We start from the raw sequence: 16033 nt of genomic DNA on the forward strand, positions 1-16033 counted from the left end.
ATTTAGACGATGCTAAACGTTACCCGATGCTAACGCCGGATCCCAGCGACATATAGCTTAGGCTGGCAGTGTAGTTTGTCTCCACGCCGCGTGGTGGTGGCTTTTGAGAACCCGTCTCCCGAGTCCCAAAGCTTTACCCTTCGAGCTCAGTCTTCACCAACAAAAATGTTAGTAGCTCAGAATGACGTCTAAACCACCCCTCCCGAAATCTCTGTCTGGTATTTCCATTACTAAAGATGAATAGGAAATATGTCTGGGAACTACAATCATCATCAAATAATGTCTGGTAGAAGAACTGAAGTTTTAAACATCTTAACTGAAATGTAGTTAGGCATCGTTACATACCGATATACGCGATTGTGCCTGATCTTTACCGTTCACAAAGGACTGTTGCTATCAATAACTTTTAAGTGTAGGTTAACAGAATTTGTGGATTATCAAAATTATATTCACTTATCCGAAGGAACAGCTCTGTGGGTATGGCAAGCCACAATGCTGAAGACATAGACCGCATTCTGTGAATAGCCAATCTGCCGTTCTAGCAAGGTGCTTACCTCTGTCGACGTGGAACACAGTAGGAAAGCATAGCTATAAACGCACAACGTCTGTGAAAACATCACTTTTTCACCGAAAGGATATAAGATATCAACCCGTTATATAATCATTTACCTGCTTGTTCTGGCTGGACGCTGTTTGGTTTGTTCTGCGCAGCGTTCGTCCGCGGACGCTTTCACTCCCCCGCTTCTTAGTCCGGTTACGAAGTCTCCCTGATTCCTTTGGAATGAGCCATGACAAGTCGTATAGACTTCCCTTGCACTGTGTTCAGGAGGATCCGACAACCAGCGGCGAGGCCGATTGCATCGCCGGAGAGACCTTGTGTTTCTGGGATTCGAAGCCATGAATTTGAATGTCACATATAAACGCCGGGCTCCATAGCTTCTTCATCCCATGGTATAGATATAATTTTGATATATATATATATATATATATATATATATATATATATATATATATATATATATATATATATATATATATATATGATTCATTTATCAATCGTCTGGGTATATTTCTAATTTAATAGTTCTGTATTCACTTAAGCTTGACAAGGAAAGAGTCGTGATCAAATGAGGACATAATGAGTCGTGTCTTTTTTTTTTTAATCATGTATTCCCCACAAGGTCGATTTCGCTATGCTCTGGGGCAATTCAAGCGTAACATCCGTGTACCAGAATGATCTCGAGGGAAAAAACATCTCTCATATTCCCTCTTGGCCTTGTGACCTCCAACGCAATATAGAGGTTATAGGATTCGCAGAGCGTAGTCAAGTATATCACTTTGAGCCTCACACAAAATTGCTATCAGACGCCATATATATATATATATATAAATATTTTTTTTTCTTTTTCAAGAGAGACCAGTCAACCACACCTCTTTATATATTGACTATATACCATCTTCTTGCTACAAAATGATTCTGGTTACGTACATATATTACTGGGGGGTTTAGAGTTCTATATTACATTGACGATACAAAAATGGCTAGAACTACATTATCACTAATTTGGATTCAGGCTGGCATAATGCATACCCTCTGATCGTACTGGCTGGCATAATGCATACCCTCTGATCGTACAGGCTGGCATAATGCATACCCTCTGATCGTACAGGCTGGCATAATGCATACCCTCTGATCGTACAGGCTGGCATAATGCATACCCTCTGATCGTACAGGCTGGCATAATGCATACCCTCTGATCGTACAGGCTGGCATAATGCATACCCTCTGATCGTACAGGCTGGCATAATGCATACCCTCTGATCGTACAGGCTGGCATAATGCATACCCTCTGATCGTACAGGCTGGCATAATGCATACCCTCTGATCGTACAGGCTGTGTTCTAGTATGATATGATAACCCTGGCCAGTCCTGCTCGTCCCAAGCCAACTGCATATGTCGACGTAGTATACTGCCATACCGCGGATGGTCGACGTAGTATACTGCCATACCGCGGATGGTCGACGTAGTATACTGCCATACCGCGGATGGTCGACGTAGTATACTGTTATACCGCGGATGGTCGATGTAGTATACTATTATACCGCGGATGGTCGACGTAGTATACTGTTATACCGCGGATGGTCGATGTAGTATACTGCTATACCGTGGATGGTCAACGTAGTATACTGTTATACCGCGGATGGTCGACGTAGTATACTGTTATACCGCGGATGGTCGACGTAGTATACTGTTATACCGCGGATGGTCGACGTAGTATACTGCTATATCGCGGATGGTCGACGTAGTATACTGTTATACAGCGGATGGTCGACGCAGTATACTGTTATACCGGTCGGATAGGCGGCGCAGTGTACCGACATATTGCGGAGAGTCGACGTATTGCTGATATATCAAGTCGACGTAAAATGCCGTCGGAAATCGACGTATTGCTGATGTAACGTGATAAGTCGACGTATTGCTGATGCATTGTGGGTAGTCGACGTTAGTATACTGTTATACAGCGGATGGTCGACGTAGTATACTGCTATATCGCGGATGGTCGACGTAGTATACTGCCATACCGCGGATGTCGACGTAGTATACTGTTATACGCGGATGGTCGACGTAGTATACTGTTATACGCGGATGGTCGACGTAGTATACTGCCATACCGCGGATGGTCGACGTAGTATACTGCCATACCGCGGATGTCGACGTAGTATACTGTTATACGCGGATGGTCGACGTAGTATACTGCCATACCGCGGATGGTCGACGTAGTATACTGTTATACCGCGGATGGTCGACGTAGTATACTGTTATACGCGGATGGTCGACGTAGTATACTGCCATACCGCGGATGGTCGACGTAGTATACTGTTATACGCGGATGGTCGACGTAGTATACTGTTATACGCGGATGGTCGACGTAGTATACTGTTATACGCGGATGGTCGACGTAGTATACTGCCATACCGCGGATGGTCGACGTAGTATACTGCCATACCGCGGATGTCGACGTAGTATACTGCCATACCGCGGATGGTCGACGTAGTATACTGTTATACAGCGGATGGTCGACGTAGTATACTGCCATACCGCGGATGGTCGACGTAGTATACTGCCATACCGCGGATGTCGACGTAGTATACTGTTATACGCGGATGGTCGACGTAGTATACTGTTATACAGCGGATGGTCGACGTAGTATACTGTTATACGCGGATGGTCGACGTAGTATACTGTTATACGCGGATGGTCGACGTAGTATACTGTTATACAGCGGATGGTCGACGTAGTATACTGTTATACGCGGATGGTCGACGTAGTATACTGCCATACCGCGGATGGTCGATGTAGTATACTATTATACCGCGGATGGTCGACGTAGTATACTGTTATACCGCGGATGGTCGACGTAGTATACTGCCATACCGCGGATGGTCGACGTAGTATACTGTTATACGCGGATGGTCGACGTAGTATACTGTTATACGCGGATGGTCGACGTAGTATACTGTTATACGCGGATGGTCGACGTAGTATACTGCCATACCGCGGATGTCGACGTAGTATACTGTTATACAGCGGATGGTCGACGTAGTATACTGTTATACGCGGATGGTCGACGTAGTATACTGTTATACCGCGGATGGTCGATGTAGTATACTATTATACCGCGGATGGTCGATGTAGTATACTATTATACCGCGGATGGTCGACGTAGTATACTGCCATACCGCGGATGGTCGACGTAGTATACTGTTATACCGCGGATGGTCGACGTAGTATACTGTTATACGCGGATGGTCGACGTAGTATACTGCCATACCGCGGATGGTCGACGTAGTATACTGCCATACCGCGGATGGTCGACGTAGTATACTGCCATACCGCGGATGGTCGACGTAGTATACTGCCATACCGCGGATGGTCGACGTAGTATACTGTTATACAGCGGATGGTCGACGTAGTATACTGCCATACCGCGGATGGTCGACGTAGTATACTGTTATACGCGGATGGTCGACGTAGTATACTGTTATACGCGGATGGTCGACGTAGTATACTGTTATACGCGGATGGTCGACGTAGTATACTGTTATACGCGGATGGTCGACGTAGTATACTGTTATACGCGGATGGTCGACGTAGTATACTGCCATACCGCGGATGGTCGACGTAGTATACTGTTATACGCGGATGGTCGACGTAGTATACTGCCATACCGCGGATGGTCGACGTAGTATACTGTTATACCGCGGATGGTCGATGTAGTATACTATTATACCGCGGATGGTCGATGTAGTATACTATTATACCGCGGATGGTCGATGTAGTATACTATTATACCGCGGATGGTCGATGTAGTATACTATTATACCGCGGATGGTCGACGTAGTATACTGTTATACGCGGATGGTCGACGTAGTATACTGTTATACGCGGATGGTCGACGTAGTATACTGTTATACGCGGATGGTCGACGTAGTATACTGCCATACCGCGGATGGTCGACGTAGTATACTGCCATACCGCGGATGGTCGACGTAGTATACTGCCATACCGCGGATGGTCGACGTAGTATACTATTATACCGCGGATGGTCGACGTAGTATACTGTTATACAGCGGATGGTCGACGTAGTATACTGTTATACGCGGATGGTCGACGTAGTATACTGTTATACGCGGATGGTCGACGTAGTATACTGCCATACCGCGGATGGTCGACGTAGTATACTGTTATACGCGGATGGTCGACGTAGTATACTGTTATACGCGGATGGTCGACGTAGTATACTGTTATACGCGGATGGTCGACGTAGTATACTGTTATACAGCGGATGGTCGACGTAGTATACTGCCATACCGCGGATGGTCGACGTAGTATACTGCCATACCGCGGATGGTCGACGTAGTATACTGTTATACGCGGATGGTCGACGTAGTATACTGTTATACGCGGATGGTCGACGTAGTATACTGTTATACGCGGATGGTCGACGTAGTATACTGTTATACAGCGGATGGTCGACGTAGTATACTGTTATACGCGGATGGTCGACGTAGTATACTGTTATACGCGGATGGTCGACGTAGTATACTGTTATACGCGGATGGTCGACGTAGTATACTGTTATACGCGGATGGTCGACGTAGTATACTGTTATACAGCGGATGGTCGACGTAGTATACTGTTATACGCGGATGGTCGACGTAGTATACTGTTATACGCGGATGGTCGACGTAGTATACTGTTATACGCGGATGGTCGACGTAGTATACTGTTATACAGCGGATGGTCGACGTAGTATACTGTTATACGCGGATGGTCGACGTAGTATACTGTTATACGCGGATGGTCGACGTAGTATACTGTTATACGCGGATGGTCGACGTAGTATACTGTTATACGCGGATGGTCGACGTAGTATACTGTTATACGCGGATGGTCGACGTAGTATACTGCCATACCGCGGATGGTCGACGTAGTATACTGTTATACAGCGGATGGTCGACGTAGTATACTGTTATACGCGGATGGTCGACGTAGTATACTGTTATACAGCGGATGGTCGACGTAGTATACTGTTATACGCGGATGGTCGACGTAGTATACTGTTATACGCGGATGGTCGACGTAGTATACTGCCATACCGCGGATGGTCGACGTAGTATACTGTTATACAGCGGATGGTCGACGTAGTATACTGTTATACGCGGATGGTCGACGTAGTATACTGTTATACGCGGATGGTCGACGTAGTATACTGTTATACGCGGATGGTCGACGTAGTATACTGTTATACGCGGATGGTCGACGTAGTATACTGCCATACCGCGGATGGTCGACGTAGTATACTGTTATACGCGGATGGTCGACGTAGTATACTGTTATACCGGTCGGATAGGCGGCGCAGTGTACCGACATATTGCGGAGAGTCGACGTATTGCTGATGTAACGTGATAAGTCGACGTATTGCTGATGTAACGTGATAAGTCGACGTATTGCTGATGTAACGTGATAAGTCGACGTATTGCTGATGTAACGTGATAAGTCGACGTATTGCTGATATATCAAGTCGACGTAAAATGCCGTCGGAAATCGACGTATTGCTGATGTAACGTGATAAGTCGACGTATTGCTGATGTAACGTGATAAGTCGACGTATTGCTGATATATCAAGTCGACGTAAAATGCCGTCGGAAATCGACGTATTGCTGATATATCAAGTCGACGTAAAATGCCGTCGGAAATCGACGTATTGCTGATATATCAAGTCGACGTAAAATGCCGTCGGAAATCGACGTATTGCTGATGTAACGTGATAAGTCGACGTATTGCTGATATATCAAGTCGACGTAAAATGCCGTCGGAAATCGACGTATTGCTGATATATCAAGTCGACGTAAAATGCCGTCGGAAATCGACGTATTGCTGATATATCAAGTCGACGTAAAATGCCGTCGGAAATCGACGTATTGCTGATATATCAAGTCGACGTAAAATGCCGTCGGAAATCGACGTATTGCTGATGTAACGTGATAAGTCGACGTATTGCTGATGTAACGTGATAAGTCGACGTATTGCTGATGCATTGTGGGTAGTCGACGTTAGTATACTGTTATACGCGGATGGTCGACGTAGTATACTGTTATACGCGGATGGTCGACGTAGTATACTGTTATACAGCGGATGGTCGACGTAGTATACTGTTATACAGCGGATGGTCGACGTAGTATACTGCCATACCGCGGATGGTCGACGTAGTATACTGTTATACGCGGATGGTCGACGTAGTATACTGTTATACGCGGATGGTCGACGTAGTATACTGCCATACCGCGGATGGTCGACGTAGTATACTGTTATACGCGGATGGTCGACGTAGTATACTGTTATACGCGGATGGTCGACGTAGTATACTGTTATACGCGGATGGTCGACGTAGTATACTGCCATACCGCGGATGGTCGACGTAGTATACTGTTATACGCGGATGGTCGACGTAGTATACTGTTATACCGCGGATGGTCGACGTAGTATACTGTTATACGCGGATGGTCGACGTAGTATACTGTTATACGCGGATGGTCGACGTAGTATACTGCCATACCGCGGATGGTCGACGTAGTATACTGCCATACCGCGGATGGTCGACGTAGTATACTGTTATACGCGGATGGTCGACGTAGTATACTGCCATACCGCGGATGGTCGACGTAGTATACTGTTATACGCGGATGGTCGACGTAGTATACTGCCATACCGCGGATGTCGACGTAGTATACTGTTATACAGCGGATGGTCGACGTAGTATACTGTTATACGCGGATGGTCGACGTAGTATACTGTTATACCGCGGATGGTCGACGTAGTATACTGTTATACGCGGATGGTCGACGTAGTATACTGTTATACGCGGATGGTCGACGTAGTATACTGTTATACGCGGATGGTCGACGTAGTATACTGTTATACAGCGGATGGTCGACGTAGTATACTGTTATACGCGGATGGTCGACGTAGTATACTGTTATACCGCGGATGGTCGACGTAGTATACTGCCATACCGCGGATGGTCGACGTAGTATACTGTTATACGCGGATGGTCGACGTAGTATACTGTTATACGCGGATGGTCGACGTAGTATACTGTTATACGCGGATGGTCGACGTAGTATACTGTTATACAGCGGATGGTCGACGTAGTATACTGCCATACCGCGGATGGTCGACGTAGTATACTGTTATACGCGGATGGTCGACGTAGTATACTGTTATACAGCGGATGGTCGACGTAGTATACTGCCATACCGCGGATGTCGACGTAGTATACTGCCATACCGCGGATGGTCGATGTAGTATACTATTATACCGCGGATGGTCGACGTAGTATACTGCCATACCGCGGATGGTCGACGTAGTATACTGTTATACAGCGGATGGTCGACGTAGTATACTGTTATACGCGGATGGTCGACGTAGTATACTGTTATACCGCGGATGGTCGACGTAGTATACTGCCATACCGCGGATGGTCGACGTAGTATACTGCCATACCGCGGATGGTCGACGTAGTATACTGTTATACCGCGGATGGTCGACGTAGTATACTGTTATACGCGGATGGTCGACGTAGTATACTGTTATACGCGGATGGTCGACGTAGTATACTGTTATACGCGGATGGTCGACGTAGTATACTGCCATACCGCGGATGGTCGACGTAGTATACTGTTATACAGCGGATGGTCGACGTAGTATACTGCCATACCGCGGATGGTCGACGTAGTATACTGCCATACCGCGGATGGTCGATGTAGTATACTATTATACCGCGGATGGTCGACGTAGTATACTGCCATACCGCGGATGGTCGACGTAGTATACTGCTATAGCTTGATGGGAGTAAAAACACAAGGGAGAACGCTCTGCCCTATAGCTTGAGGTGGACAGAAACAAAGGGAGAATGCTCTACTCTCTATAGCTTGAGGTGGACAGAAACAAAGGGAGAACGCTCTACTCTATAGCTTGAGGTGGACAGAAACAAAGGGAGAACGCACTACTCTATAGCTTGAGGTGGACAGAAACAAAGGGAGAACGCACTACTCTATAGCTTGAGGTGGACAGAAACAAAGGGAGAACACGCTACTCTATAGCTTGAGGTGGACAGAAACAAAGGGAGAACACTCTACTCTATAGCTTGAGGTGGACAGAAACAAAGGGAGAACGCTCTACTCTATCGTTGTAGCGGCACGGAAGAGATGTGATTCTCTTAGCAAGGTGTGACGCGATAAGAACCCAGTTATCGGTCCCTTCTCGCCTCCGCAAGCTGAGGGTCAGGGTCAGGGGGGATTTTAAGGTCGAGGGAAACCGGGACAGAAGGAAGGACGGAGAGGAAGGGATAACAGAGGACAACGGGAGAGGTAAACGACTCAACGGGAGGGGTAAACAGAGGATGGACTGGAGGAAGGAATGGGAAGGAAGTGGAACAGTAAGATCCCTGTTGCGGTCATGAGAAGACGATCATTAGGGGATAATGAGGAAGAGGACCAGGGGTCATAGGGGAGGGAGGTCAGGGGTCACAGGGGTAGGGGGTCAGGGGCCACAGGGATAGGAGGTCAGAGGTCACAGGGGAAAAGGAACGGGAGTAATAGGGAAAGACCCTTAGAGAGAGAGAGAGAGAGAGAGAGAGAGAGAGAGAGAGAGAGAGAGAGAGAGAGAGAGAGAACGGGGGTATAGCGGGGAAAAAACATAAATCTGAAATGATATAGATATCAAAATACTGAAGCCATGAATATTCAAGAAAAATGAATATCAATACGAGGAAGGAGAATCTTTGGAAATCATTTGACACATAAGCCTCTGAAGATGGCACTTCTTTGGTGAGCCGGTCGCAAGACCTTCAGTCGAAGTAAAGTTCAGGGAAAAAAAAAAAAAACGAGGACATGATAAAAAAGAAACCTAGATTTAACATTTTCACCTCATTAACGAGAGGAGAGAATAGAATTACAGAGGAGGACGAATGTTCTGTTTGGTAGAGGAAGTTTCGGGTAGGTGGTGTTGGGAACCAGTAGCAGGAGGACGGAAGAGGAGAAGGGAGGTCCAGGACGAGGGCAGACAGCAGGCGGAGCGGCTGGGGTGGTTTGAGCGACGAGTGGTCTGAACATAATGAACACAACTCCGGCGGTAACACAGGGAGGTGAGGAGGTGGTGGTTGTTACGCTGGTAAAGGTGGTCTCGGGTGCGACATTCATCCATTCAAGCAGCGCCAGGCATGGGGGAGCGGGGCGGGGGGGAAAGGGCGGCGGGGGGGGGGAGAGCGGGCGGGGGAAGGGAGTTGGGAGGGGGCGAGGGAGACAACACGCACACACACGCACACGACACGCTACAGAACAACAGTTAGTTCACAAAAGCCACACAGGAAGACCTGCAACTATCACTCGACCCCCTGAGGCTTTCCTTATTTTACAAGAGGAGGTGGTGAGGGGTGTTTGGTTCTTGTTCCCCTGACGGGTGAAGAAAGGTGGAGAAGGTCCCTTGGTACAAAAGATTCCGGAAGGAAGGGGGGACTTGAGAATGACCTTTAAAACACGCATGTATAAAAAACATTCCTTAATTATAACAAAGGTTTTCGATACCATGGCGCGCATAGGTGTACTTTAGTCTATATATCAAGTATTCGGGAAATATATTTCTACTCTCGGTTCTCTTTACATCAGACGTACAGGAGCAACTCATAGGCTTTGCCTGTTTTTTGGGAAAAGCTGAGCAGTTCTTTTGATAAGTATCTGAAAAATTTTGGCTTATTGCATCGCCATGTTACACACACAGACATGTTTACTTCCCACACTTTTGAAAGGTGTGGTGAACACGTAGGTCAGCTCGGCTCACTCGAGTGTCGTGATGAAGAACTGAAAACCATGATCACTTCTTCCAGACGTCGCCTGGAAGTTCCATCCGCACGACGGATCCTAAATAACGTCGAAGGAATGCTCAGCGACTGAGTTAAATGGTCATCGCTCAAGTTGCTCAGGCACGTACACGGGCGCCCCTGAGCAGCGGGAACCATGCCACTAGTGCACCATAATCCCTCCAAATTCCTTCGAGGAGGTTGTGATTAATACCTAAAGGAACACATGATCACTTCATTATTTCTTTCCCTCGTAATCTTAACCAAAACTTAATGAGTGATCGCTAATCGTAGAGGAGTAGTAGTAACACTTATTAGCTAGACCATACCGACCATTTACACTGCACTAGCATGCTTATATATGCTATAAAATGGTTTATCTCTTTTATTTTTAAGAAACTGTTCACTCCTAAGAGGTCTTCAGATACGGCGTAACGCATACAGTCTGTACAATGGGGTTAGGAGTAGGGAGAGGAATTATCATCTCCGTGTTGACTGATAGTATCGTCCAACAGAAGAAAGCTAAACTATGACATGCATTGGTCATGGGGATTTTTGCTTGGACGAGAGATTCGTCGCCAGCTGGAGAACATCTTGTCGAAGCGCACTCTGATTCACGTAGCTGGCCCATAAGGAAACATTATATACTGTCCATAACCTGTCGACCAGGATATCATTTCATTTCGTAACTGTTGCCTGAATTCGCGTTATGTTTGACCGTATTGCTGTCGGAACTAATGACTATCATAACCACTTGATAATTTGACAATGTCGTGGCTCTTTGGAAAGGACAAGTGATTCTAATGGCTTTCGTCTAATAAGCCGTGTAACTTAAAAGCACAAAGAATTACTATACTAAAATTGCATCTAATGATTTCTGTCACGAGTTAGATTTGTATTTCTGAGCCTCGGTCTTTTACATAGATACTAGACATATCTAGAAAACAGTGCTGGTCTCTAGAATGGTAAACATAACTTTGACGTACTCCCTCAGTTTTTTTGAGGACATTGGTGAACCATTTTTTTTTTTGGCATAGCATCTTGTCATGTTTCATTTTCTTTCATACATTTTGATGTCTTGTTTAGAGGAAGATGCTGAAATGCGATTCAAGATAACAGCTATTGATTGTGGTCGATCACAAACACCGTGTACATGGAAATCACTTGAGGTTCGGTAGGATGTATTGAACTGGTTGTTTTTGATTTCATAGAAGATAAGCCAGAGCTTGTTCGTTAGACCTTAAGTGATTCAAAGCATGAAATTGACCCGCCGGCACTTTTTTTCGGTGCGTAACTTTGGACGTGGCATGCATTGTGCGTGGTATGTAAATTGCATAAACCAATTTCTATCTGCGGCTGCGTCCGTTCGAAAAAAAAGGGCCCATGAAATTTTGAAATGGTTCGAATTGGATCTAAACCAGACCCTATTTCTTTCCTCTCTCTTTTTCCATTTACTTTAATCCCTTAACTGCTTGAGTTGGGGTGGAATGTCATCCCCTTCACACTAACCTCAAGAGAGCTATCAGTATGACGGACGAGGCACCAATTACGAGGTCGCTATGAGCGTACTGGCTTCGCCTCTTGACAGCTTACGTGGGTTCTGGCGCCCGACTAGCAGACCACAGATAATTTTCCGGTGACTGCACGGCAATAGATGGTGCTCTGTTTCCTCAAGTGACCAACATGACTCCCTCTCTCTCACATACACACATAAATATATCTAGAGCAGTAGCACTAGGCAGGAGGTCTGTCCAAACTACATTCCTAGAAGACGGGTAACTACGCCAGCTACCGGAAACGGTAAGGTTCGGGGGGGGGGGGGGGGGGGGGGGGGGGACTTTGGTTCAAGATAGGAATTCCATTAATCCTACTACGCTCGTCTACCTAAACGTAGACCAGCAGCTCTGGCTGAACTAATAGGATAGTACCAATATCATAATTTTGCATCAATATGACACATTCTACAACTGTGTACTTGAAACGTACTGTTCTATCTTGATACCTTCACACTTGATAGAATGAGTATCTCCTTTTAAGTCACTCGCACACTCTCTCAAACACACACACACACACACACACACACACACACACACACACACGTGACATCGACTGGATGCTATAATAGGAAACTACGTTTTTTTGAAATGTCGCTACGAACGCACTCTGTCACCACATATAAAGCGTTTTTCTCAACAACCATTTACTTACTAGTATACCCATCTGCAAATATAGACTATAAGTACCTATTGTGTTTCATAGCACACTCATGCTTAAATACTCTAGTCCAACCGTACGGCGTATCTGGCTACTAGAGCAGAATGTGGCACTCAAGCCTTTAAAACATTGGTCCTATGTCAACTTTTTTGTTTTTCTGTTGTGTTTACAAAGAAAGGAAAAAAGAGTTGAATCATCCAATAAACATCCTTACCACGCATGTGTCAAACATAGATTATTTTTTTCATTTTTACGGGATTTTCTTAGTGCAAGAAATATTTACGAAAAAACTTATTTGACCAAAAAAAAAAAAGGAAAGAAAATATCTATCATACGACCTCGTTCATATGTATATAAAATATATTTGATAATGGTCACTGGAAAGATATGAGTGAGGGGAATAGTTGAAAGCTGCTGGTGTGTGGGGCTATGATCGGTGGTGAAGATGTTCGCTTAAATCCTCTCAACGCATCTGTATCAACTGGCAGTAAGTGCATATTACGCGCCATCTCCATGGCCTCAGACACACGCCCTCCCACCATTTCTAACTCCTTTAAACTCCTCCAACCCGACCACCCCTTTCACTGTGCAATAGGGAGGGGGTGTGGGGTTGGTGTGGCGCCTCCCCCGCCCCCCCCCCTCGGTGGGGTAAATACTGTCAGCTAAGAGAATATTCGACGACGTGTTGAACAATCGGGCAAAAGTGCATCACGTGATGAGCTAAAAACCATTCAAAAATCTTTTAGAATTTTTCATTGAATTTTAAAAAATAAAAATTCAATATTCAATTATCAAAATTTTTTCTACCTTAAGATTTTTGTATATCGAGTAAAATAATCGGCTTATTATGTCATCATTGACTTAAATCGTCCAGGAAGTTATGTTTATCGTAATTCAGCTGACATCGCTTTCAAAAGCTCTCTATATGACACTGTCAGCACATATTATGACAGTGGCACTGGTGATAACGATGAAAGAATGACTGAAAATGATGATAATGTTAATGATGAAATTGGTGATTGATGCTGATAATGATAATTTGATAATGGGGATACTTACGATGATAGACGATGATAATGAAATAATGAAAATGAGACTATGATGATAGATACGATAAGGATTTAATTGTTATACTTTCACTAACATTATTACTTCCTATGTGAAATTATGACGTCCAAAATGAGTAATTACTAATACTTCCATTAACCATCTGAAGAATTACAGAGATACATATTTGTGCACCGAAATCTTCAAGACACACTGTGGCTCTAGCAAGGTATGATCTAGTCAGTGAACAGAGGTCTGAGAGCTGTAGGAAGGAGGAGTGGGGTGTTCGGAGCACCTATGGAGGAGCGCGCTAGATTCTTGGTGACCGAGTATGACACACACACACACACACCAGTAGCTTTCATTTGCTAAGAAACAGGTTGGGCTGACTCATCCGGCGCTTTCAAGTACTGCCTTTATGACCTGATCCTAGGTGTGTGGATTAGGATAAGGTAGTCGTGAAGTTATAAGTTTTCAACCATAGCGCCAAACCAGCTTCGTGAGAGGTTAGCAATCTTTGCTGGCCTCTGCTAGACCCTCTCCAGCAGATCAACACGTCTCCTGAAGAGGAGCGACAGCTGGGGACAAGACCTAAACAGTGCCTCATCCTATGAAGCTTACATCTTAGGTCACATATTCTTACGTGCAAGGAGAGGCCAGCATTTGCCACCAATCACAGCTGGCGGATGCATGTCCCTGACCTGTTCATGGAATATACTCAGTGACCATGAGTCTAACGTAAGCATAAGTGGAGTTAGGTACAAAATGACAACAAATAGACGTGTCAGATACAAGGGTGGTCTTAAGAAATATATTCTTTTCTTTACCCAGTGAAAATACACCATCTTAATCTGTGTGCATACGAAAGTAAAAAAACATGGATGATGTAGTCTGAAAATTTTAAATACTTGAATAGCGCCATTCCTAACGTTTGTGTATATAAATCACTACTTTTACTATTTACAAAGAACAGTCTGTGTTCGTCTAACATCACCCAGGAATGAGCAACTAGTGTAGTAAGATTACAAACGCATCTAGCATCCAAAATATCTTCCTCTTTGGACAAGAGTTAACTTACCAGAAAAAATCGTATCTCGCCTGCAGAACCGATTGTTATTTTCTTTTCTCGTGTGTTGAGTCGACTCTCCTCGTTCACTTGGACCTCGCATTCAGTTTTCGCTTTTGTAGTCTGGACTTGCGTACCTCTGAGCAAGAGATGGTGGTGTTGACGGTTGATGTAGATGCCCCTTGCATTGACACAGACGCTGCTTCTGACATAATTGATGATCTCAAGGCTCCGGGCGCTGTTGTTTTACTTCATAGGATCAAAATGATGATCGTTTTCTTTATAGCGAGTGTTTCTGTTTTCTAAGTCAGCTCTATGTTCCTCTTTCATTAAGTTTCACTTCAGTTCACTAAAGATGATATCCCCAGTGATCAAAAAAGAGTGTTGGCCCTTACCCAGCAGTGTTGTTGGGTCAGTCTGCCCCAAAGCAGAGACAGAGGACTGGGCCATGGGTCAGCCTGCCCTACAGCATCGACAGAGATCATGGCCGTCGCCAGCAGCAGTAGTAGTGGCACAACTCTCCTGTGTCTTCCTCCGGTGCTGGGGGTGCTCGTCAGCGATCTGCCTCCTCATGAGATGCCCTCCAATGTGGGGAGACTGAGGGAGGCATCACGTCCAAGAAAACAGAAAAAAATACACTATTTTATCCCTAAGTTCAGACTCCTTTAACCTCCGCAGCCACCACATCCTCCACAGCCACCGCAGCCGCCGCAGCCTCCACAGCCCCCGCACCCACCACAGCCGCCGCATGAGCCGCAGCCTCCGCAGCCGTCGCCCGTGCAGGACCGCAGGAAGGAGTTGTGTGGCACCGACTCGGCGTAGTAGCCGAGGGCGTGCAGGAGGCTCAGTTTCTCCACTGGGATGCGGTTGGTCTGGCCCACGACGGGACGGTTTGGCCGAGGCTGGCACAAGACGTGGAGGACGGCGGCACTCAGGGCCAGCGAGATGTTCTCCACCAGGCAAGGGTTTCCCAACCCTACCTGTGGACACAACACCGACGTTAAGGTTAGAAGGTCTCCAGACCATGTACTGGGTAGTGGCAGGTATCAGCCAGGGGTGGCCTTAGGGATATAGACGCCCTGGGCAAGTTTGTTATTGGTAGGACTCTTAGATACTTTTTGGGCATTTTCGATTTTTAATTTCACTTTGTTCTATCCATGACACCACAGTGAAACTCTCTTAGTGTAAAATGAATACAATTCATGCAAAAAAAAGTGCCCCCAACAAATGTAAGGGGCCCCGGATGGTCGCCCGCTTGCCCTTCCCTAAGGCCACTTCTGGTCA

At 45.8% G+C, this 16033-nt stretch overlaps 1 protein-coding gene and 1 long non-coding RNA gene across 3 annotated transcripts in view; one reads left to right on the forward strand and one right to left on the reverse strand.

The window, feature by feature from the left end:
* Nucleotides 1-16033, forward strand: part of LOC139749012 (uncharacterized) — a 96729-nt gene that overhangs the window by 71597 nt on the left and 9099 nt on the right. For both annotated transcript variants that reach the window (XR_011712865.1, XR_011712864.1), the window contains exon 3: nt 15428-15754. This is a non-coding gene — a long non-coding RNA (uncharacterized lncRNA). The remainder of the gene's footprint in view (nt 1-15427; nt 15755-16033) is intronic.
* The window catches only part of LOC139749011 (uncharacterized), a 253789-nt gene continuing 246163 nt past the window's right edge, over nt 8408-16033 (reverse strand). Inside the window, exon 15 of the mRNA XM_071662392.1 lies at nt 8408-15729. Within this exon, the coding sequence (XP_071518493.1) occupies nt 15415-15729 (315 nt within the window). The 3' untranslated portion in view covers nt 8408-15414. The remainder of the gene's footprint in view (nt 15730-16033) is intronic.

This window comes from Panulirus ornatus, chromosome 6 (assembly GCF_036320965.1).
Source record: "Panulirus ornatus isolate Po-2019 chromosome 6, ASM3632096v1, whole genome shotgun sequence".
Classification (NCBI taxonomy): Eukaryota; Metazoa; Arthropoda; class Malacostraca; order Decapoda; family Palinuridae; genus Panulirus; species Panulirus ornatus.